At 46.9% G+C, this 21,857-nt stretch overlaps 2 protein-coding genes across 2 annotated transcripts; one reads left to right on the top strand and one right to left on the bottom strand.

Annotated features, from left to right (window-relative positions):
- The first annotated feature begins 4,747 nt into the window (after positions 1-4,747).
- LOC149279528 (N-acetyl-D-glucosamine kinase-like) lies at positions 4,748-9,604 on the top strand. The gene is made up of 10 exons (XM_089501099.1): positions 4,748-4,776; positions 4,959-5,043; positions 5,415-5,513; positions 5,787-5,928; positions 6,033-6,143; positions 7,117-7,229; positions 7,950-8,037; positions 8,708-8,805; positions 9,102-9,180; positions 9,414-9,604. The coding sequence occupies exons 1-10, from the start codon at positions 4,748-4,750 to the stop codon at positions 9,602-9,604; spliced, it is 1,035 nt and encodes a 344-aa protein (XP_089357225.1).
- Positions 9,605-13,976: 4,372 nt separating this feature from the next.
- On the bottom strand, positions 13,977-15,193 carry LOC149279527 (polyadenylate-binding protein-interacting protein 2B-like). The gene is made up of 3 exons (XM_089501086.1): positions 15,056-15,193; positions 14,589-14,765; positions 13,977-14,033 (listed from the first exon to the last, which is right to left on the bottom strand). The coding sequence occupies exons 1-3, from the start codon at positions 15,191-15,193 to the stop codon at positions 13,977-13,979; spliced, it is 372 nt and encodes a 123-aa protein (XP_089357212.1).
- Positions 15,194-21,857: the final 6,664 nt, after the last annotated feature.

Genomic DNA, 21,857 nt, shown 5'->3' with positions numbered 1-21,857 from the left:
ATCCCAATTGGTGCTTTATTCACTGCTATGCCACAGCTGGAATCTCTGCTTGAATACAGGTGACTTCCTTTTGGAATGTCATTACCTCCTGACGAATCGTGGTTTGATAAGGACCTTCACAGAACCAATTGGTGGCCTCTAGGTCACTGCAATGGAATATTTGTGATTACACTCTGAAAGGGTTAATATTGAAGGGTAAAACTTTTTTTTTTGTTTTTCATCTTTTCTTTGGATGATTTTGGCTGCTAAAGAAGTTAAATGGAATATATTTGTAAGGAGCGCCCCCTAGTGGCCAACCATATAATGCAAGGCAGACTTCCTGCAGCCACACAAGTTCAATGTCGAACTATTTTCCGACTTGTCCCAACTGGGCTATTCTTTAGTGGGTCTGGTAGGTAGAAGACAAACTTAAATTGATTGTTAAGATATCAGTGAAGTCCTTCAGGCTTCGGGCCCGAGGATGAAGAGACCTGCATCCCGTTCGCGGCTATTTCTGCATTGCAAGGTAGCTGTCCCTATTCCCTCAGAGTAGATCACCAGGAAAAAGGGACTGCAGGAGGTTCATGGGTGCCTGCAAGCTGTGATGTTACACTGAGAACATGAGTGCAAACTGGGCACTTTTTGTTTGATTTGGCAAACAACATCCAGCCCTATCAAAGGTACACAGAAAGGATCCAGTCAGGGTGTAACTACAGCATATGTGAGGTTTTTACTCTTGACACAATTATATAGAAACACAGAAACAGGCTTATGCCAGCGACCGCAGATCTTCAACAACAAAAAAAGCCAGCCCAAAGTTGCCTTCTTGCCCTTCTTGCCAGCCCTGGAAGGAATTGGCCATAGAGATGGGGAGATCTCTGAGTAGAGTCCAAACTGGTTGGGTCTAGTAACATCGTGGAATGTTCATATCTTTCTATGATACAAATGGTTAAACGTTGCGGAACATAGAATAGGTCCAGGAGCCTCATCAGTTTAAGGTGAAAAGGCCAAGAATGCATTGTTAATATACGGAACGTGGTGTTATGATGTCATCGCTCCCCGGAGACGAGGTGACAGTCAGTCCGTTTTATCAGATCTGCCGGAGAACCGTACAAGGGGTGAGAATTGACTTACAAGCCGCTAAAAACCACCCGCCATCTACGGAGAAATCAATACAGCTCTTATCACTTTCTCTGCATTGATTTTTTCTATACGTCTAAAATATGAAGATCAGAAAAAAACACTTTTTCCTCCGCAGAACCCCTTCCGACAACACACAGACAACAGGGTAATGGTGTAATTTCCCCAAGTTGCCCTGCGGTTTAGCCTGTATAATATTGTGTTATTATCCTGTATTATACTTAACACCTGCCCTATACAAACCATCACTTCTCAAAAACAGCTTCCTTTGGGGTAAATTCACCAATATGTGATACAATGATACAGTATAGGCATTGCCCTTACACTCCCAGCACTGTATGCAGTAATATAACCCCCCCAGTGCTGTATACAAGTGTCACTGGATCCTCCGTGACTTGGGGGGCACATGGAGGCTGTATTTCCCATTACATACTTCCAGCAGATGACAGCGGACACTAATTGCAGAGGAATATCTGGTCCCTTTGCTTGGATTTATGTTTGTCACCCTGGGTTTTTTTTTCCGTTTTTTTTTGTTTTGAGAGCCCGAGGGCGTGCTCTTCGGTCGACGTCTTCATACGATAAACTGAGTGAAGATGAGTCCTGCGGTGATCCAAAACTGTGGAAGCCACAGTGGAGCCGAGTCCCCAGTCTTCGTCCTCTGGAACATGCACTCCCCAAAAGGATATGCATCCCCTTCCTTCACACCCAGGCAGAAGCCATGGGTGGGCCAGGTCTTCTAGGATCTCCCCGAGAGGAGATCCACTGAAGTCTTCACCTCCTCCCGTACATGAAGACCTTCTTTGGGAGAGTGGGGGCCAGAAGGCACACACCGCTCCCCCCCCCCCAATACTGGACTGAGTCTTCATGGGCTCAGCTTCACTGTGGCTTCCTGTGACCCAATGGCGCTTAACCAACCTGTGCAGAATTTTTTTTTTAAAAGTTTGTCCTCCACACACCTCACAGTGCCGAGTGCCCTAGCAGATCCATGCTAGCAGATGCCATCCCCAGCCCTAAAGACAGAAGGCCAAACTTTCCCTCTCTCACAGGTACTCAGTTGATCGTGCCAAAACACCAAGAAATTAACATCACCCTGTACCTGATTAAAGAAACAGCCCTCTCAAGATCCCAGTACCCAACCATCCACCTGCCAGCCTACCTGACCGATATTACTGGTTCTGATGGCAGAACTGTGTAAGTTGGTGTGACTTTCTGTTATAATGTATTTGCATATGATCTGCTATGATATGTTTGACATATGGTGTGATGCATGCTGGTCATAACTCTGTATATAGTAATATAACCCCATACGCTGTATATTTAGTAATATAACCCCCAGCACTGAACACAGTTTTAAAAAAAACCAGCACTGTATACAGTTGTGACCGGAGGCTGTGTTTCCCATTATAGATGGTGGACCCATGGATTGCATTACATACTTCCAGCAGGTAACAGCGGACACTAGTTGCAGTGCACAATCTGGTCCCCTCCCTTGGATTTATGTTTGAGTCACCCTGTACCTCATTAGGAGTACAGTACATCGCTTCTCAGTCTTTTGGCCAAGATCAAGTGGAGTACAGGATAAAGACAGCGAGAGAGCCAGAAATCCTTATATTCCAGCTTCCTACTGCCTGTCTGGCCAATATTGGTTCTGATGGCAGGATTGTGTAAGTTGGTGTGGTTTTCCGGTAGATTTTATTTGCATAGGTTCTGCATATTGTGTTACATATGGTGTGATGCATGCTGGGCATAACTCACCGCAAGTCTATTGAAAGGCTCTCGGAGGCTGGTGGTAATTGTTTCCGCAATAGATTTAGTTCATGGAATGTTTCAGTGTGAGTTTTGTTTTGTTGTTAGGAAAGCTGTGTTTTGGCCTTTTGTCTAAGATTAAGTGAGTACCTGTGACAGAAGGAATGCTTGGTCTTCAGGCCTTAGGGCTTGGAATGCACAAGGTCCCCAGGACTGGGTGCTGTGCCCCAGGTGTAAGTGTGAGGCTAAGAGGAAGATCCGGCCCTCCTGCAGGCCTTATGGCTGGGGAGGGAAGGAAGGAGTGTGACCCCCTGAAGAAAACACCGAAGCACGAACCTTGGAGCTTCAATAAAAAATAAAAGCATTTAAAAAAAAATTGATATAAATGCTCACTTCTCAGCCTTTTGGCTAAGACCAAGTCCCCCAGGGTGGGGGAAAGCTTGATCCTGTGGCCTTAGGGCCGAGGTATTTATTTATTTACATATTCCACATTTTTTGCACGTGTGCCTGTGAATTATGAAAAATTCACGTTTTTTTGAAAATATGGCAAGCACACCGATTGTTTTGGACACGATTTTGACGTTGAGCTCTGCACCGGATCCCCCGCAGCGCTGCATGAGACCCGGATCCTCCTCTCTGGCAGCCGGTGAACGTCTGCGCGATACATGCAGACAACCTGCGCTGCTGCCGGCACTTCCACCGGGGCATCTATGACGGCGCGCCGGCATCACATGACCTTCCAGGGCTCAGTCACAGAAGCCCCGACAGAACTGAACGGCAGCAGCGGAGGTTGTCTGTATGCATCGCTCAGACATCTCTTGGGGGCAGAGTGGCAAGCCACGGGGCAGATGTGCATAACTGGGGGGCAGGTTGGCAACTAAAAGGAAATAAAAACAAGAAATGTATTTTTCGCAATCATAGTTTTTATTAAATACGAAAAAATAGTTTACATGAATTAATATTTACTAGTAAAACTTTTTTCTTGTAGGATAGTCATTTTCAGGCTTTGTGTGTGGGGGGGGGTCGTCTTATAATTGAGCAAATACGGTAATAAAAAGATTCTGATGAACGTTTTTTAGCCGAACTTTGCTTAAATGTGTAATTTTCCTAAAATACGGTATTATCTATGCATTATTTAAGGGTGAGGATCAATTACATAAAATGGCGAGGGTTATAGTGTGAATCATTAGAATGCCCAGAAACTTTCTAAAGGGGTCTTTCCTCCCCTGATGCCCCTTTTTCCTCCCCTGATGCCCCTCTTTTCTAGGAGGTCAGAACGTTTGCTGGGTACGAGGGTATCGCAGGGTTCTACTGCCCTAAAAACCCCGATCATGTGTATAGAAAGCAGGAAATGGGTTAATAAGTTGCGTAATAAAATATTTGAATTCTGTATGCTTTACGTTTATAGCTATTATCAGGGCACAGAGGGGGTATAAAGTCTGTGATACCGCTTACCATTTCCATGGCAACCAGCCCTTCCACATTAATTTGACATGTATAAACGTTATCTCTTTTACCCGGAGAATCTGCCCGGGGTGGGGGGTCATGTTTCTGGGATACACAAAGCCCCGGAGGCCCCTTACACGTGAAGTTATTCCTCCCGCACACCGCAGGGGGCAGCACTTTGCCTGCACTGCTCAGGAATGTGACGCTGGGGTAAAAGAGAGGAGACTCGGGGGCAATTAGTAGCGCGCGCACATTTAATGGTCTGCCCCATCTCCCAGTTGGTTAAAGGCAGTGAGGGGGTTAACCCAGTGCAACCCACCCTCCCGCGCGCGCTCCTTCCGGCGCGGGGCCGCTCTCTGTAGCTCCCTGGTGTGGGCGGCTGTGTCAGCTGATCATTTGGTCACGTGACCCACCCTGACTGAGGACAGGAAGCAAAATGCCTGATGTGTATGGAGGAGTGGAAGGGTGAGAAGCAGTGTCTGTCTGTCTGTCTAGCACCAGCATTGTCTGTCTCTCTGTCTACGCAGCACCAGCAGTGTCTGTCTGTCTCTCTGCACAGCACCAGCAGTGACTGTCTGTCTGTCTGTCTGTCTGTCTGTCTGTCTGTCTGTCAGCCAGCCTCAGTATTGACCGTCTTGTTTCCTTAGGGGTGGGACACACTCCAAAGTGGTCCTGATCTCAGAGGATGGACAGATCCTGTGTGAGACGGACGGCCCCTGCACCAATCACTGGGTATGGAAGCGTTTTATATAAAGCCAGAGTTTGGAATGATTTGAACAATTATTACCCGGTAAACATCTGCCACGGACTCTGGGCTTATTCACTAAAGGGAGAGTTTGCAGGAGAGTTGTGTTTCCGTTCGTTGATGTAACATTATGAAGGACCAACCCCAGAGAGCTTCTACTGCAGGACTAGCCAGGCTGGCCCTGTATAATGTATACTTAAATCAGTGCGATCTCTTCAGTCTCATCGCCTATTGAATTATACATTATACAGGGTCAGCTCAGCCTTTTACGCTGGAGAACCCTTAATAATGAATGATGGATATCTTTGAGTAAATATGGGATATTTTAATACGATTGTTCTATTTTTTTCATTTTTAGCTGGTTGGTACCGACAAGTGCTTGGAGGCCATCAATGCCATGACGATAGAAGCAAAGAAGAAAGCTGGCCTAGACCCTCAGCACCCCCTTAAATGCCTGGTGAGGGGCGGCTTTAATGTGCATACCTTGTGTTGTCTTGCATTACTCGATAGGCTGGGGAATAAATATATACATTATATATACACTATATAATATTACTTTCTATGCACTCTTAGCCCTTCATGTTATGGCATAGGCCAGGGGGTACCCACCAAGCAGCCATGTCCTATGGGGGCGAATGACCCCCGAAGAAGGGCGGCTTGGTAGCCCCAGGGCATCGACCTTCTCCGTGGGGCCGTGTTTTATGCGGGGTGGTTTTGTTTTGCGTTGCAGGGAATGTCTCTGAGTGGAGGGGAGCAAAAGGAAGCCATTAAGAACCTGATGGAGGAGATGAAAAGACGCTTCCCTCAAGTCAGTGAACACTTACACATCAGTAATGACACGCTTGGCGCCATGGCGACCGCTACGCGGCACGGTAAGCCAACGGCACGTCACACGTAACCCTCGTTGGGTTCTTTTTTTATTTTTAAGCGCGGTGTCCATTGTCCTCTTAGACCAACCTGTGATTGCTCTCCCCAGGCGGCGTGGTGCTGATATCGGGGACCGGATCCAACTGCAAACTGGTGAACCCAGACGGGTCGGTGGTTGGCTGTGGGGGATGGGGACACATGATGGGAGACGAGGGATCAGGTAACAATGTTATGATGGTATCTGATTGGTGCATTACATTACATACGTGTTCACCTAAAAACCTGTGATCACAATGACATATGTTTATGAAGGGGTGACTCTCAGTGTAGGGTAAGGACGAGTGCGTGCGCGGCTTAGGCTAGAGTGACTCTCCAGGGTCTCCATAGCCCCTCATTGCCACGCCACAAGGTCAGGACATGCCTGGACATCTTAATGGGCTTCACAGGTTTTAAGGACTTATAGGTACGTCCTAAAGGGACTGAAAGGGTTAAATGGAATAGCGCTGCCACTTAACCACCGAGGCAACTGCTAGGGACAATCTACCTTTACAGGAAAAAAAAAAACTAATGCACTTAATTGATAAAATGTAATTGATTTTTGTTTTTGAGTTATAACTGTGACGCCTTTATTTTATTATTAGTGTTACTGTATTTCTGAGTATTTTATTTTTTTATTAATGTATATTATTGTTTGTGTACATATTTATTATTAGTATTGCTTTATTTTGTTTTTATTTGAAGTAGTAGTATTTTATTATGTGTACAACGTTATTATTTCATTGTAAGTATTAGTATATGTATTAGTATTATTTTAGTAGTATTATTTTTCTTTATAATTATTTTGTGTGTACATCTTTATTATTATTTCATTTTAAGTGTTAGTATTACTTTATTAATATTTTATTATTATTTCATTGTAAGTATTAGTAAATGTATTAGTATTTTATTATTTTTCTTTATGATTATTTTAGTATTTATTTTGTGTACATATTTATTTTGCTGCCTCCCTTTGATTTTAACCCCCAGTTACTTGTTGATTAAACATATTATGTTACATGAGTTGCCACCATATGGACTACATCCATAGAACTACATCTCCCATAATGCTTAGCTGGCCAGAGAGTCGTATTGATATCTCATAAATATACATGTTTACATATATGTGTGTCCAACACGCGTGACTCTCTTTGCAGCGTACTGGATCGCACATTTAGGCATGAAGACCGTGTTTGATGCCACGGACAATCTTGCGGAGCCCCCGTACGATATTGGCTATGTGCAGCAGGCCATGTTCACCTACTTCCAGGTAACCGTAGTAACGATACTACGGGCAGAGGCAGGCGTCCACGGCGAACTAACCGGTTAATGATCGCCGTCATCATGCTGTGTGTGTGTATATATATATAATATATATATATATATATATATATATATATATATATAATTTAACCCCTTCAGGACCGGCGTCTTCATACTGCTTCTTCCCTTGAAGACTGCAGTTTAAAAATTTAAATATTTTAATTCCGAGCTCGTGATTCGCTTCAAATCGATCACGTGCACGGAATTAAGGGGGAGTGGCTGCTATGGAGCGCTGGGGACACCCAGCGGTCAGTAGCAGGCACCCCTCGCAATCCCAGCGTCCATAGCGACCTGGTACGTCCCGGTCTGGCGGTGACGTATGACCAGCAAGTACCAGGTACGTCCCGGTCCTGAAGGGGATATATGTTTTTATTTGATTTTTTATTTTGTTTTTTTTTTTAATTGGTGTCTGGGGCCCAATGTGTTTTTATTTTTATTTTTTACCGATTCGATTTATACATGTTCCCGGCACATGGTATATAAGCCATCTTTGCCGTTTAACCTGGTTGCGCCCCACTCGCTATCGGGTAGAATTATTAAAACATGCTGACTTTGGTTTGTAAACCCGTAAAAGACCAGAAGATTGAGTGAAAGGTCCAGGAAACATTATTTTAGGGGTAAGGTCTCCAGCAGGCGTCTCTGATCTTTCCCCCCCCCCACTCGGCAGGTGTCCAATCGGCTGGGAATCCTGACCCACCTATACAGGACCTTCGAGAAGAGTAAGGTCGCCGGGTTCTGCCTGCAGATAGTACAAGGTACTCTAACTCTGCTTACCCCCGCTCCATACTGACCAACACCCCTTTAACGAGAGGGAAGAGTCCTGAGAGAGTTAAAGGGGATTTCTCTGCAGATCGCATTGCGCAAGTTTTAGATATATTTCTCTGTAATTAATTACAATCCATAACAAGAATGATAAAAAAAATAAAAAATTCTATGGTCCCAGAAAACCAAAATGCGTTACTGCCCCTTTAATGACAAACAATCCGCCCGATAAATAAGTTTAAAATATTATTAATAAATTCTAGGCTTATTTATTAAGCAGCTCAGTAATTGGTTAAAAGTTCCCCTCGGGCAATACTTTAATTGCACTCTATATTCAGGCAAATAAACCTTAGCAACTATGTATTTATCGATACCCTGAAGCATTATTATTATTATTTTTGGTAAATCATTGTTTATTGATGTAGGTAGCTGAGGATGTAATAATAGGGGTAAGGGGGGGTCCACATTTAATATACAATCGGAAAACAATGTAAATCCCTCGCGTTTGTGAAACACGGTAGCGTTTTTGCCGGGTAATAGGTGCCAAAGATGTCGACGCGCCCCAACCCAGCGGTGTTGTTACTGATCAGGGTGCACTTTTGCCCCAGGTGTTTCTTGCTCTGACTCTTTAAATACCGGTTTTCATCCCCATGTGTATTTCAGGCGCTGAGCAGGGGGATCCTCTCTGCTGCTTCTTACTCCGACGAGCTGGTGAGGTCCTCGCCCGTCACGTCGTGGCCGTTCTACCGAAGATAGACCAGGTGACTGAATGCCTTTTGTACGCACCGAGCTGCTCTACCGTTACTATTTATTAAAAGCCAGACACCCGCCTGTCTTCCCCCCCTCACGCACCCTTCTCAGGCAAAGAGGGGACCGTTGTGTCCTCAGTGCTCCTGCTCTACATCCTCCGTGACCGGTGCTTTTTGGCAAAAAGCCTCCCCAGGTGGTTTCTCTGTTCTATTACATAGACAGCTTTCTACATACCATTCAGGGGGGCAGGAAAAAGGTTAAAGGGGGGGGCACCGATAGTAACATCTCCCCTTCTCCTTGTGTTCAGGCACTTTTTCAGGGTAACCTGGGCCTTCCTATTCTGACCGTGGGCTCCGTGTGGAAGAGCTGGGAGCTGATGAAAGATGGTGAGCTGCTCATCCGTTCTGTCCTTTATAAGTATGGGTCAAAGTGTTGTATTACTTGCCCTAGGGGTCCTCTGGTCTTTCTTGAGCAGAATCTGTAGCCCTCTGTCTGTACGTGGAAGTCTCCACCTTCAACTTGGTAGGAGAAATCCACAAGGGGTTCACCTAATGCGATAATCGAGGCGTGTTATAATCGGGTGACCGGCCCTGACTGTCACCTTTCTGTTTTTGTGAAGGTTTCATAGGCGTGTTGGACGGAGCCCGTAGGAGCCACGCAGGCAGCGCTTTCACCCGTTTCAGTCTCCTGAGACTCAAGCAGTCGTCGGCGGTTGGTGGAGCCAGTCTTGGAGCCAAGAACATAGGGCATGAAATACCTCTCAACTACGAAGCCAATGTTGATGTCTACTACACACATTCCTTTCAGTAGATCCTGAAGGACCTTTTTAAATCCCAACTTTTTATAGAAGATATGGGTTTTTTGTTTTTTTTGAAATAGCCATTTGCTATACTAGGGCAGGGTTTAAGGTCATCTGAATCCAACAATCGGTGCATCACCCGGAGATATTGACAGATGGCCTGCTCAGTTGCACAAGGACGCAGAGGACCACTGGACCGGCTTCTGGACATATAAGGGGCCACACATTGCGTAGGACACCAGCTCTCCTTAAAGCCCAGCAATGTGATAATGTCAGGTTTCTGAGCCCTTTATTCCACACCTGTCGTCAAATTACATTTCCCATTAACCCTAAGTTTAAAGTTCGGGAAATAAGGCGTGGGATTCTAACTCCCACCATCCTCGGAGAAACCCTGGCTGCAGCCTATCATTTTATGGTCTGGCAGAAAGTACTATTTCTTCGTTTTATTTTTTTATTGTCACTGTGGTCTTGTATTAAAGATGGGGTTTCATAAAAAAACATATCGTTGTTATTGTAATGAATGCGCTAATGAGATGCAGGAAACCATCACCTAAACCGTGGTTTTCTTTACCGTGTTTATATCGATTCCTATCAAATTTACTGTCCAATAAGAAGGTTTTAGTGCTGGGGGTAACCGTGTGGTATCTTTGCAACTACAAGACCCATCAGCCTCAAACAGGCGGAAGAGTCAGACCACTGCTTTAGAGATCCGCTGGATGTAAACTGCTGAAGCGTTTCCAGTCCCTGACCTCGCTGTACATTATAAGTGTTGTCTATTTACTAAAGCAGGCGTTCAGAGGACTCATTTAAATTATAGATTCTGTTTTGTTTTTCTGCATGCTGACCAGTTGATCGAACAATAGATCCGTTGCCAACGTGCAGCCATCTGTTGTGTGCGCAGAATGTTTGCACGTCTCGGGGTCAGAACCTCTCCCAGGCGCACAGCCCTACTTTTTACATGATGTAATAGTGACAGCATGGTAACTCATAGGCCGGGAAGGGGTTAAGCACGTGTGGAGAAGTAGACTTGTGTGTTCAGATTTATATTGATTTTAAAGAAAATTTGGTTAAGTTGTACGGATGTCCGAACCGAGGAGGGACCCCAAAAGGGCAGAGCCGTGGGGGGCGGCCTCTCTGCTCCTCCAATCTGGGGAGAGGGCGCGCACGGAGGCTCCCACCTTTCGAGGAAGTGTCCGGATAACGGAGAAGTGAAGGAAGACAGAAGAACGATAAGAGGCAAAAGAAGAACCTGAACTGCACAAAAGGAGACAGGAGAGCGAGCGACGAATTTCATATCCGATTGAAAAAAAGCCCTCCAAGGAAGGAAAATAGCTCGGCTCGGTCTCACTGACAGCAGGACCCCACCTACTATGATTTCATGGGTAATAATACAGATGCATTGGATACAACGCTATGACTTCTGTGTCAGACACAGGCGAAGGGGTGGATGAAACCTGGGAGGAAACACTTGGCCAGCTTGTGATGGTGAGTAGAGTTGGAATGATGTATGAGACCTCAGACTGGCCCGGATCCACGTGCATCGTATATATAAGCAAAAGAAAAAAGATCCAGGGATATCTGTCAAGCCAAACATATTCATTACCTTGGCTGGGACACAAACAATTGGCCTCTTATCTGTGACAGCAAGGTAAACGATGAAGACACGGATGGAAAATGTATCAGGGAGCAGCGATACTGCGTCATATACAGTGGCTGCCCCCATGACAGTCCAGAAACCACTCTGGCCCCAAGGAGTATTTTTAATATCGAAAAAAGTTTTAGGCAGGTGTGAAGACGCTGTAAAGAAAGAAAAAAAGCTTTAAAAAAAAATAGACATTAATAAAATGCAAAGTGAGTAGGAAAAATCTAAATCAAACCAATATTTGCTGCGACCGTCCTTTGCCTTCCAGACAGCATCAGTCCTTCCTGGTTCACCCACGCAGGATTTTAAAGAACTTGGCAGGTAGGTCGTTCCAAACATCTCGGAAGAATCGCGGCTCTTCTGTGGATTTAAGCATCTCAGCTGCTCCTCTGTCTTCATCCAATCCCAACCAGATTTGATGATGCCGAGATCGGGGCTCTGTGGGGGCCACAGCATCACTTCCAGGGCCTCCTTGTTTTTCTTTACACTGAATATAGTGCTTAATGACCTTGGTTGTGTGTTGGGGTCGTCGTCGTGCTGCAGAATAAAGTTGGGGCCAATCAGATGCCTCCCTCATGTTTAAGCATCCGCCTGAACACATGAGCATCGGGACCATTAACGCCGACCAAATCTCATACTCCATTTACAGAAACGCAGCCCCACAACTTGTAAGGAACATCCACCAGGCTTCACTGTTGCCCGCAAACAATCATTTACGTACCTCTTTCTTCCGCTAACGGCTTTCTGCTACAAAAAACAAATCATTATTGCCCGCATTTTTCAAAAGAGCTTGGAGAGAACATCCGGAACCCCGTCTGCTTTGTAATGTCTGCCTGGGAGATGCCTTCCTGAGATGGTGTAGCTACCTTGTGAGTTGTTGCTGTTCTCAGTGCTGCCATGGTGGACGTCTTCAGCGACCTCACCTTGTTAGTGAGCTTGGCTGTTACCCAGTTGTATTCCTCCTACACAGCCGTTTCTGTTAATGATTTTGTTTCAACCTACATAGTAAATCGACGATCATTAACAGCTGTTTGGTGTAATTCTTTAATCAGACACCTAACTATATTGGTGCTATTTTTAAAGTAAAGGGCAGCCCCCCTAAATATTGATCTGATTTATATTTTTCCTCTGTTCACCGACTTTGCACTTTATTAAATCAAACTATTAAATTTTATTTTTTTTAAAGCGTTCTTACCTTACAGCGTTTCCCCCAAACCTGCCCAAAACTTTAGCACAGTAACGTAAATCCCTACCACGAGAACACGACCTGCTACGTGGAACAGGACGCTGTCTAGCAGGGATTCGGTTACCTGAGATCGCCCGCTGAACGACACCAATACAATGAATTGTGCACACGTGTAAAATGATCAGGCTGCGTTATAATCTTTATTTCCATGGTGGCAGTTTGTCACGTCATAAAAACAATATGACTGAGGCAGTTTTAAAAAAAGCTTATTTTCTTTTCCTTTCCACAGGCGTATTGGTTGCAATGTTAAGCGTGCTCAACCCAACCCCCGCTACATGATTACAAGATGGAAGAGCCCAACGTAGGCATGGGAGCTTTTTACCTTTAAGTACCAAAAGGACTCCCCCTGGTACGAAAAAAAGGTTAATTTTGCACATGAACACTGATTTTACATTTAAAGGCTGGATTCGGGTGGAAACCAAGGTGAAAACGTCCCAACCTCCCAGCCTAGAGGTCCACATGGCCTTGGTTGACTGATCAACGCTCCCTTATCCCTGTGCCTGCGCCAATATGGCCCTAGACGGTACCACAGCCGAAGCATGGTGACGTATCCTCCGACGTGTCGTGTAACAGCCCGACGCATAGCAGTTTCGTAGTGTTGAGTCATTCTATTGGAAAGCAAAAAGGCTTACAAATTGCAGCATAATTACAATAGGCAGACATACTTTTTTTTGTTTAGAGGGATCAGCATTGCCCAAGCTAGACTTGTAAGAGAAAGGGATCCTTGTGTACCAGAGCAATTCTTAAAGTGAAGAAGCTGGTGGGTATTGCTCTAAAAACAAAAAAAAAAAACCAAACAAACAAAAAAGGTATCACTGAATCCAAAGGGGCAAACAACCCGTCGAAAAAGGCAGACCCCCCACTACCGGGATGCAGCTTGAGTCGGTAAACCGGTCCAAAAAAGTAAGCGCTGGTTACGGTGAGATACCCACAGACCTGCTTACATGGCTTCTCCGTGGCCCTAAAATTCATGTTATGTGGAACGTCCCTAATTCATTAATACTGGAACTGTAGAAAGAACAAAAAAAAACACCGGTTTAAAAAAAAAAAAAAAAAAAAAAGTTGCCTGATTCCTCCAGTGTTTCGGAACACGAGGGGGTAAAACGGATGAGGGGATATTAAAAAAAAAAATTAAAGGGGAAAATAAACCCATGATTTTATTTAAAGGTGTCTTCCACATTGTTTCGGTTTTTAAATACAACAGCAGATGGTCTTTCGATGAGAAGCTCGCACCCCCATGTTAAAAAGAAAAAATGTCCAACAGGCATAACACCAAAATACGCCGTACGGGGGGGAATTCTTAGATGCCCGAAGAAAAAGATACAATCCCGCATTAAAGGTTACTCGAGTCCACATGCCGAGTTAAAGCATCGCTACTGACCACCTCCCCAAAACAATCCCCCTTTTTTTTGTGCAGTTTTTTTTCCTGAAGATTTAAGGAAACAGTCTTAATTTTTTTTTTTTTATGTTTTTAAAAAGTTGCCTGTAGCCCCGGTCAGTATTTCACTCCGGGGACAAATTCCTTGGCGTCGGGGTTCAGATTGCTTTTGCTCTGTTAAAAAAAAAAAAAAAAAAGGAAATTAAGCGTCGTCGCTCATGTAAAATAATCCAGAGAACGGCGGGTAATTAATGCAGCGCCAGGCCGGATACACAGAATCAACCCAATACTAGATTGTCAGCTCCTTTGAGCAGGGCAGCCCTCCTTTACCTTTTGTTTCTGAATTGCTATGTTACGCACTACCTGGCCGATGCCGGTCGGCGGGCTTGGGACCCTTTAATCAAACACGCCTCTGCTCTACCGTAAGCATGGTTTAACCAAAAATTGAAAAACTAAACAAAAAACCGTGCTCGTGAACAGATTTGGGTTTGTGCCAAGGCGAGACGGTTTCTTGCCTTGGGATATTTACTATATACCTTTTTACATGCCCCATTTACTATACACCTCTATACATTCCCTATACATTCCCTATACACCTCTATACATTCCCTATACATATACTATACAGCTCTATACATTTCCTATACACCTCTATACATTCCCTATACATATACTATACAGCTCTATACATTGCCCCAGTTGGCAGACTCGGCTTGACGCGCATCGTACCAATATGTCCTCGGTACTGTGATTTTCATTCACCGTGAGGCCGTTTAACTGCTGCTGCAACTGCCCGATGCCCTGCGGCAAGTCCCGCGACGGGATGAACCAGTCCTGATCTTCTTCGTCCAACATCTCTTGGAAACAACGGTCCAGGAATTCCTGCTCCTGTAACTCCTCTTCCACCTGGACAACAAAACACGACACGTTATGAAGCGGCCGGCACCGCGAGGTTACACAATACAGAGTCCGGGGCGGATGTGGCATTGTGCTGACGCCAGTCTGGCGAGATACGAATCCCAGCTTTCCTGCCCATAGGCACACCATTTTACTGACCACCATTCTTTAGGGTGGGGTGTGAGGGGTTGTTGGGTAATTATGCCATGCGGCAGCTGACATGGAGTCTGGAAGTTCTCCATTACAGTAAAAGGTAACACCCCCCCCCATGACCCTGCTCCCGGGGACCCAATATTTACTTGTCTGTTGAAATCCTCTTCGTTCTCCATCCACATGTACTCGGCAAACGGGTTGTTCTCATTCTCGTCGTGCCCGTTGACCACCTGGTCTTCCTTGTTGTTGGACGTGGAGTTTCCAATGTTTGAACCGTTCATCATGGCAGAATCTGGGGGGCAATGGGGGGGAAAAAAAAAAAAAAAAACACATGAGGGTCGGGCCAACAACAGACATCAGGTAGCCAAATAACCCCATTCTACCCGAAACCCGAAGTTAAACGCCATTACGTGTCTAGGAGACCGAGCCAGTGGCGGCAATCAGCCAGAGACCCTCGATCCGCGTTACTCGCACCCGACTTTATCCGTTGGTATGCTGCTGACAGTCTCTAAACGCCAACAGCATGGCTCCATGGCGCTGCCCCTACAGCCTCAGGGCAGCAAAGCTCAGGGATGGCCTTCCCAGTGCAGGAGTAAGGGGGGGGGGCATAGCACAGGGAGGCTGTAAGTTATGTGCAGACCCCGTACTGCTGGCACCATCAATACACAAGGTTTCAGCATGTATCGGCTCCTTGTGCATGATAGGAGTGACTGCTATACTAAATACATACGATTGGCAACAGCAAGTACACTCTTATCATACCCAGGTTTCAGCATGTACTGGTTTCCTGGGCATGACAGGAGTCTGATTGCTGGTAATCATATATATTGATATTAAATGCTGGTGTCTTACTTTTATTGTGTGTGTGAGAGTGTGAGTGTGAGTGTTTTGTTTTGGTCAAGTGAATCCTGAATTTTCAGTTTCGGTGCATCGCTACCTAGATGGTCATCAATAGCCACCTGCAAGGCACAGATCATGCTGCTTCATGCCGGTTCCAAGACTGCGCATGCTGAGGAAGCAGGCGCTCGTCGGGACCTCTAAGGGAAGCCTACATCCTGAACCCTCGAGCCCTCGAGGGATGGTGGAGAGTATCCACTTCCCGACTGCTACGACCAATACCTTTAAAGCTTTTCACTAAAGTGGAGGGACACAATATCACATTTATCCTGTTGGCCCAAGGCTAGCAACAGCCAATCAGAAAGGTGCTAAATACCCCAAGCGCCAATAAAACGAACAAGCAAATTTCACTTTAAGACACTCGGCGCTACTTCACTGGCAGCCCCCCCCCCCCCCCCCGAGGAATGCTGACCTTCAAGCAGCGCATATCGAACGCACATAACACAGGCGTGACTTGCTGCCGGGGCCCACGGGAAGAAAACACGGACAGTAAACACACTAACTCACAAAACAGACGGGGGGGGGGGGGGATCTGCGTCTGGCATGTGTCAGTGCACGAACTGCGCCACAGTATACGTTGGGATAAGTCGGATCCGGGGTCAGAGATGTATTAAAGCGGCAGCTTCCTCGTGCCACAAGGCTCAAACGCTAGGAAAACCGCTAAACTAACCCAAAAATCACCAAAGACCCGGAAAAAAAAACAAACAGTGCGGTTTGTGTGACGAGATCCGCTGGGGAGAAGTCCTCGTCACGCACAGCAAGGAAACTTCTATAAAGAGGGGGATACGAAGTTACAATCCCCGACTGCCCAAGATTTTGTAGATAAGTGGAACAGCCTCCTAGCAGAAGTGGTAGAGGTTAATACAATATTTTAGAAAACGTACCTAAAAAACAGCACCTCAGGAGCCGCATAACAACCCAACGCAAGAGCAGCGGGAACGCGTCTCAACTCAACACCCCAACGGGGAGATCAGACTTACTGCCCCCCCCACACCCCCGTCGGCAGCGGCGCCGGTATATAAATGTCTGATCACGGGAGCGACCACTTCCTTCCACTAGGTGTCCGTCACCCACCGGAATATTACCGGAGGACGGGAGATACGCAGCGGTGGCTCTGCAACTGCTCCCCCTGCTGGCTGATTCCTGAAACGCGATCAGCAAAGCGAGCCTACGGAGCCCTGTCAGCTGATGAGCAGGGGCAGAACCAGCTGACCAGAAACAACGCAATGAAAAATAAAAATATAAATATTGGGAGCTCAGTGATGTCACCGTGATGTCACTGCCTTCTAAAACGTATGAGATCCCCAAAAAGGGCCGCAACCCATACCGGAAAAACATTTAAAAAGGAGTCCCCCAATATAACAATACTATTATTCTATAGGGGAGGGGCTACACAGAGTGTTATATACATTATTCTATAGTAGGGAGGGGGCGGGCTGGGCTTACTCACCGGGTGTTATATACATTATTCTATAGTAGGGAGGGGGCGGGCTTACTCACAGGGCGTTATATACGTTATTTTAAAGAAGGGGAGGGGCAGGGTCACTCAGTGTTATATACATTATTCTATAGTGGGAGCGGGGTTACTCACAGTGTTATATACATTCTATAGTGGGGGAGGGGCATTAAAACAGAACTGGTTACATTGTGATTCCTACATGATGAGGTTTTTATCATTTGTACATCACAGCGGCATACGATGGTGCTATATAAACCAATAATAACGCTCGTATTATTACTACAAAAAAATCCTCGACACAAACATCAACAACAAGTAATCAGCCAATCTCTAATATCATTGATACGATTTAACAGGAGGGGGGTTCGGCCCAACTAATACATTTTTTTTGGGGGGGGGGTTAATGATTGCAATCCCTTCACACATTCAGGGTCAGAGAGAAAAAACACAGACATTCTCAGATACGGAACCCGGCCAACAGCAGTGAGATTACGCGAGCGGGTATACAGGCAGCGCGGCAACCCATTAACCCCCGGGGATCAAACTAAAGAATCTGGAGAACAAACGCACTGACAAGATAACTATTACATAACAATTTGAATAGTTAGTAGATAAGCAGAACCGCCCTCCAGCAGAAGTGGTAGAGGGTAACATTGAGGGGATTAAACATGCATGGGATAGACATACGGCTCCCGAATCTAAGACGAGACCAACGACTGATTAAGGTTTTAAAGGAAAGAGGGTGAATAGACGGGCCGACGGGGGCGGATCTGCCGGCAGGGACTATGCTTCTATTAGAGGGGTATTTGGGTTCGCATACGGCGACCCCCTATATATATCTATACAGTACTAAAGAAGCCTATGAGATTCAGCATTAAAAACGGAAGCAGCGTCATCTACCACCCCGGATCAGGTTAATGGGGCAAAGACCTACATAACCCCCCTAAGGGTCCTAGTGCTGCCCGCACCATAACAATCAACACGGGAAAAGTAATATTCAAACCACAGGATGGAGCCTCTGAAGGATCCACCCCTCCCAAAAACCTCACGTACGCCTGCTGCTGGATGCCACCGGAAGGAGAGACTCCTGAGGCCTCTAATGTTTGTTTTTCCACATGCCGGGCCATTAACCGCGGCCCCAGACTGCTGAGCCCTCCTCGTGGGGCAGAGTACTGGCCCGGTCACGTGTGTGCAGGCGGCAGGGGTTACAGCTCAGGGGCCGAGGCCCGGTTTGCGCAACAGCATAGATGAGGCCGCCGGGGGGGGTAAACATGTGCGCGGCGCAGCCAGCTGCTGCTAACCCCGCTGCATACACGGGACCGGCCACGGGGGGGAAACACGAGGAGCCGGAGCAAAGAAGTCTGGGTATCAGGCTGAGGACACGCGTGTCGGTCCCATATGCCACGCACAGCACCGAGCATAAGCGGGTCCGGCCCATATGCCTCACACAGCGCAGTACACGCGTGTTTGCCCACACAGTGTGAAACACTCCCCGCCAGGCCGGAAACAAGGCCTCCCCCAGCTGCGACTCCCACTCTCACCAGGGCCCGCGGCCTGCGGGGCTCTCAGCCGGTGTCCCTTATCCCACAAGGAGCGGTGAGATGGCAATAAGCTCAGGCTGTGTGGCGGTGCCCGGGTACCAGGTTCCGGTCGCGGTGTCGGTCTCAGGCCTGTCGCAGGGTTCACGGAGATAACAACAGCACCGAGCTCTAGTCGTCCCCACGTACTGCGCGCGCGCGATGACTATGCCCGCCTCTGTCGCCTCATTGGCTGGGCCAGCTAGCTGTACTCACTGTGATTGGTCAACTGCTCCCGTCAGTCAAAACTGCGTGGACTCGGATACGGCGCAGGTCTGGGTACGGGAGGCGCTCGGAAGGAAGGACGTGTCCTGTGGCGGCGCGCGCTGGCCTACAGAGACACACATTCACACGTGCTGGCAGCCCCGCCCCTTGCCTGGCGCAGGCCTCAGCGGCACCGCCCCTCCGGCCATTGTGATGTAAAGTACGTCATTGAAAAGGGAGGCGGTGTCGATGGCGTCAGTGAGAAACGTTACCACTTCTTTAACATAGTAGGCGTGGCTAAGGGATACGGACAAGTTATATAAATGCAGCGCGGATGACGTAGATAAAACAGCCATTAGCCCCAGCGCTGTAATCGGGCCTGCGGGAATTCCTGTATGTTTAATACATGGCTCGATGAGCGGCCCCCGTCTTGTCACCCGCTTTCCTGTAAAGACTCAAATTTTAATCGGTCGTCGGTCTCGTCTTGGATTCAGGAGCCGTATGTCTATCCCATGCGTGTTTAATACCCTCACTGTATTACCCTCTACCACTTCTGCCGGGAGGCTATTCCATTTATCTACTACCATCTCACTAAAGTAAAACTCCATTAAATTATTTGTATAATAATGTATACAGAGTGCTCTGTGCGGGTTCTTCAGGGTATTGGTTGGAATAAAATGTTATTAGAAACGGACCAGCAGAACGTGGGTTAAAGAGACATCCGTGAGGAGGACTGGTGATGACGTGTAATTAGGACGCGGCTCCTGGTTTACAGGAACAGCGATGATGCGTGTTTCCACGGTGATGCGTGTTACCGCATGTGACATCGCCTGGCGTGCGGTCCGTGTAGCTCGGTCACTGCGTGTGCCAAGCCACTAGAAGCCCCGATTAATGGGGCATTTCACGAGGCATCAACCTTGTTACCTGCCAAGATTGGGGTTGTTGGCAACTATGGCCCTCGGTATAAATGCGCGGGGAGGGATAATATTACCGTATTTACTCGATTATAAGACGACCCTATAAGAAAAAAGCTTTATTAGTAAATATTCATGTAAACAATTTTTTCATATTTAATAAAAACTATGATTTAAAAAAAAAAAAATATTTACTTTTATTTGCAAACCTGCCCCCCCCAGTTATGCACATCTGCCCCATGGCTCGCCACTCCGTCCCCAGATATGCCTTATACCCCCCTATATGCCACTCTGCCCCCCCCCGAAATGCCTTTTAACCCCTGTATGCCACTCTGCCTCCAGATATGCCCCCCTATTGGCCCCGCGGCCGACCTTTTGGCGTAGTAGGGAAGAGAGGGGTTGCATATCACGCGTATAACCTCAGAAGATAAGACTAGGGACTCGAACATCTATGTCCCCAAACAGCTTGTCTCTGCCATCTTTGTCCCCCAAACAGCTTAACAGTGCCAACTTTCCCCCCAAGCAGCTTCCCAGTGCCTCCAAACACCTTGCCAGCTTACGTGGCTGAAGACTTCTTGCTTTGACTGAGCCTCGTTCCCTCCCCGTTTCCATTGCAGCTTGGTAATGGTTACGCTGGTTTCTCGTCCCCACCCTACCCACCCAAAAAAGAGCCTAGTCGGATACCGGACCAAGACAGAAACCTCTGCCGGTCAGCTGTGGAACTCCATCTCGTGTCTATCGGCGCCACATCAGGCAATTTATAAAAGGCAAATCAGTGGCTTTCACCGTAGCAACCAATGGACAGAACCAATCAGCAGGAGGATTCTGCCGCCGCCGCCGCTGTGATAAGAGCGTTTGCAAAACTTTGTATCACTTTTCTTCAATTAAGAACAATAACGGGGCGCGTATAGAGGCCCACAAAAAAAAGTGCTGCCTAAATCACATACCCATAATGCACAGGGCTTTGACAATATTGTATTTTTTTGCCTTTAAAATTCAGTTTTACACCCTGGCGGTTTTTATGTCTTTTTTTTAAGCGTGAGATCTTCGTTTGATTTGATGAATGTTAACTCATTACTGCCGAGTGACTCAGTCCCTGTATCTTTATGTGGTTTTTGCCAAAGCCGGCCCGTTCCCGGTGGGATTTACCAGGATGGTCTAAATTCCTTTCCCGGACCCAAGAATCTTTTTGCCTCTTTCGCCAGGAGTTTCATTCCATTGTTTGAGGGGTGGAAGCCGCTGGGCTTTTTGGGATATTTCAGCAGAATATCAGAGAAATACGTTCCAGGTTATTCTCATAATTTATACGTCGGACGTGCTAGAGGGTAACACAGCGAGGGGATTAAACATGCGCGGGATCGGCATACGGCTCCTGAATCTAAGACGAGACCAACGACTGATTAAGGTTTGAGTCGTTACAGCAGGAGAAAGGGGCGACTAGACGGGGGCCGAACGGGGGCCGATCTGAATTAACTCCTGGTGTTTATAGATCTCCAGAAGAGAATGTTTTTGGCAGGCGAGGGCGGCTGATGTTCCTCCTGCCCCCCCCTCCTCTGATGAAGCCGTCAGGAGGCAGTTTGAACGGGTTCCAATTTTCTCGGGACATCTGCTTCCATCTGAACGCTGGGGAAGCTGCAGCAGCAGCGATGCGCCTCCCTGGGGGCAAAGCTCGGGGCAATCGCTGCCGATGGTGAAGCGGGCGAGCGGAACGCCCGACGGAGTCCAGATTACCGGCTGCCGGGATTCCACTCTTCTCAGCTCTTTATTCTTTTCTGTGACGGCGTAGAATCCGGCTTCATTTCCAGGAATCCGGCGATTCTTCGTCTTCTCCTCCTTCTTGCCGAGGCTTCGCCGGTCCATCCGAATGGTTAATATCAGCTTCGCCCAGGCAGAGCTG

Source organism: Sceloporus occidentalis, unplaced genomic scaffold (assembly GCF_023333645.1).
Source record: "Sceloporus occidentalis isolate IW3139 unplaced genomic scaffold, rSceOcc1.0.p SCAF_163, whole genome shotgun sequence".
Lineage (NCBI taxonomy): Eukaryota > Metazoa > Chordata > Lepidosauria > Squamata > Phrynosomatidae > Sceloporus > Sceloporus occidentalis.
The sequence above is the reverse complement of the archived record's forward strand: the minus strand, read 5'-3'. Positions and strand labels throughout refer to the sequence as shown.

What these genes read in the sequence shown, in the direction of transcription:
- LOC149279527 (XM_089501086.1), bottom strand. Translation starts at nt 15,193, where the DNA reads ATGATGAACGGTTCAAACATTGGAAACTCCACGTCCAACAACAAGGAA. An exon ending in AAGAGGATTTCAACAGACAA is followed by an intron (nt 14,766 to 15,055) that starts GTAAATATTGGG and finishes TTTGTTGTCCAG; the next exon opens with GTGGAAGAGGAGTTACAGGA. An exon ending in ACAGTACCGAGGACATATTG is followed by an intron (nt 14,034 to 14,588) that starts GTACGATGCGCG and finishes TTTTTTTAACAG; the next exon opens with AGCAAAAGCAATCTGAACCC.
- LOC149279528 (XM_089501099.1), top strand. Translation starts at nt 4,748, where the DNA reads ATGCCTGATGTGTATGGAGGAGTGGAAGG. An exon ending in AGCACCCCCTTAAATGCCTG is followed by an intron (nt 5,514 to 5,786) that starts GTGAGGGGCGGC and finishes TTTGCGTTGCAG; the next exon opens with GGAATGTCTCTGAGTGGAGG. An exon ending in CTGCCTGCAGATAGTACAAG is followed by an intron (nt 8,038 to 8,707) that starts GTACTCTAACTC and finishes TGTGTATTTCAG; the next exon opens with GCGCTGAGCAGGGGGATCCT.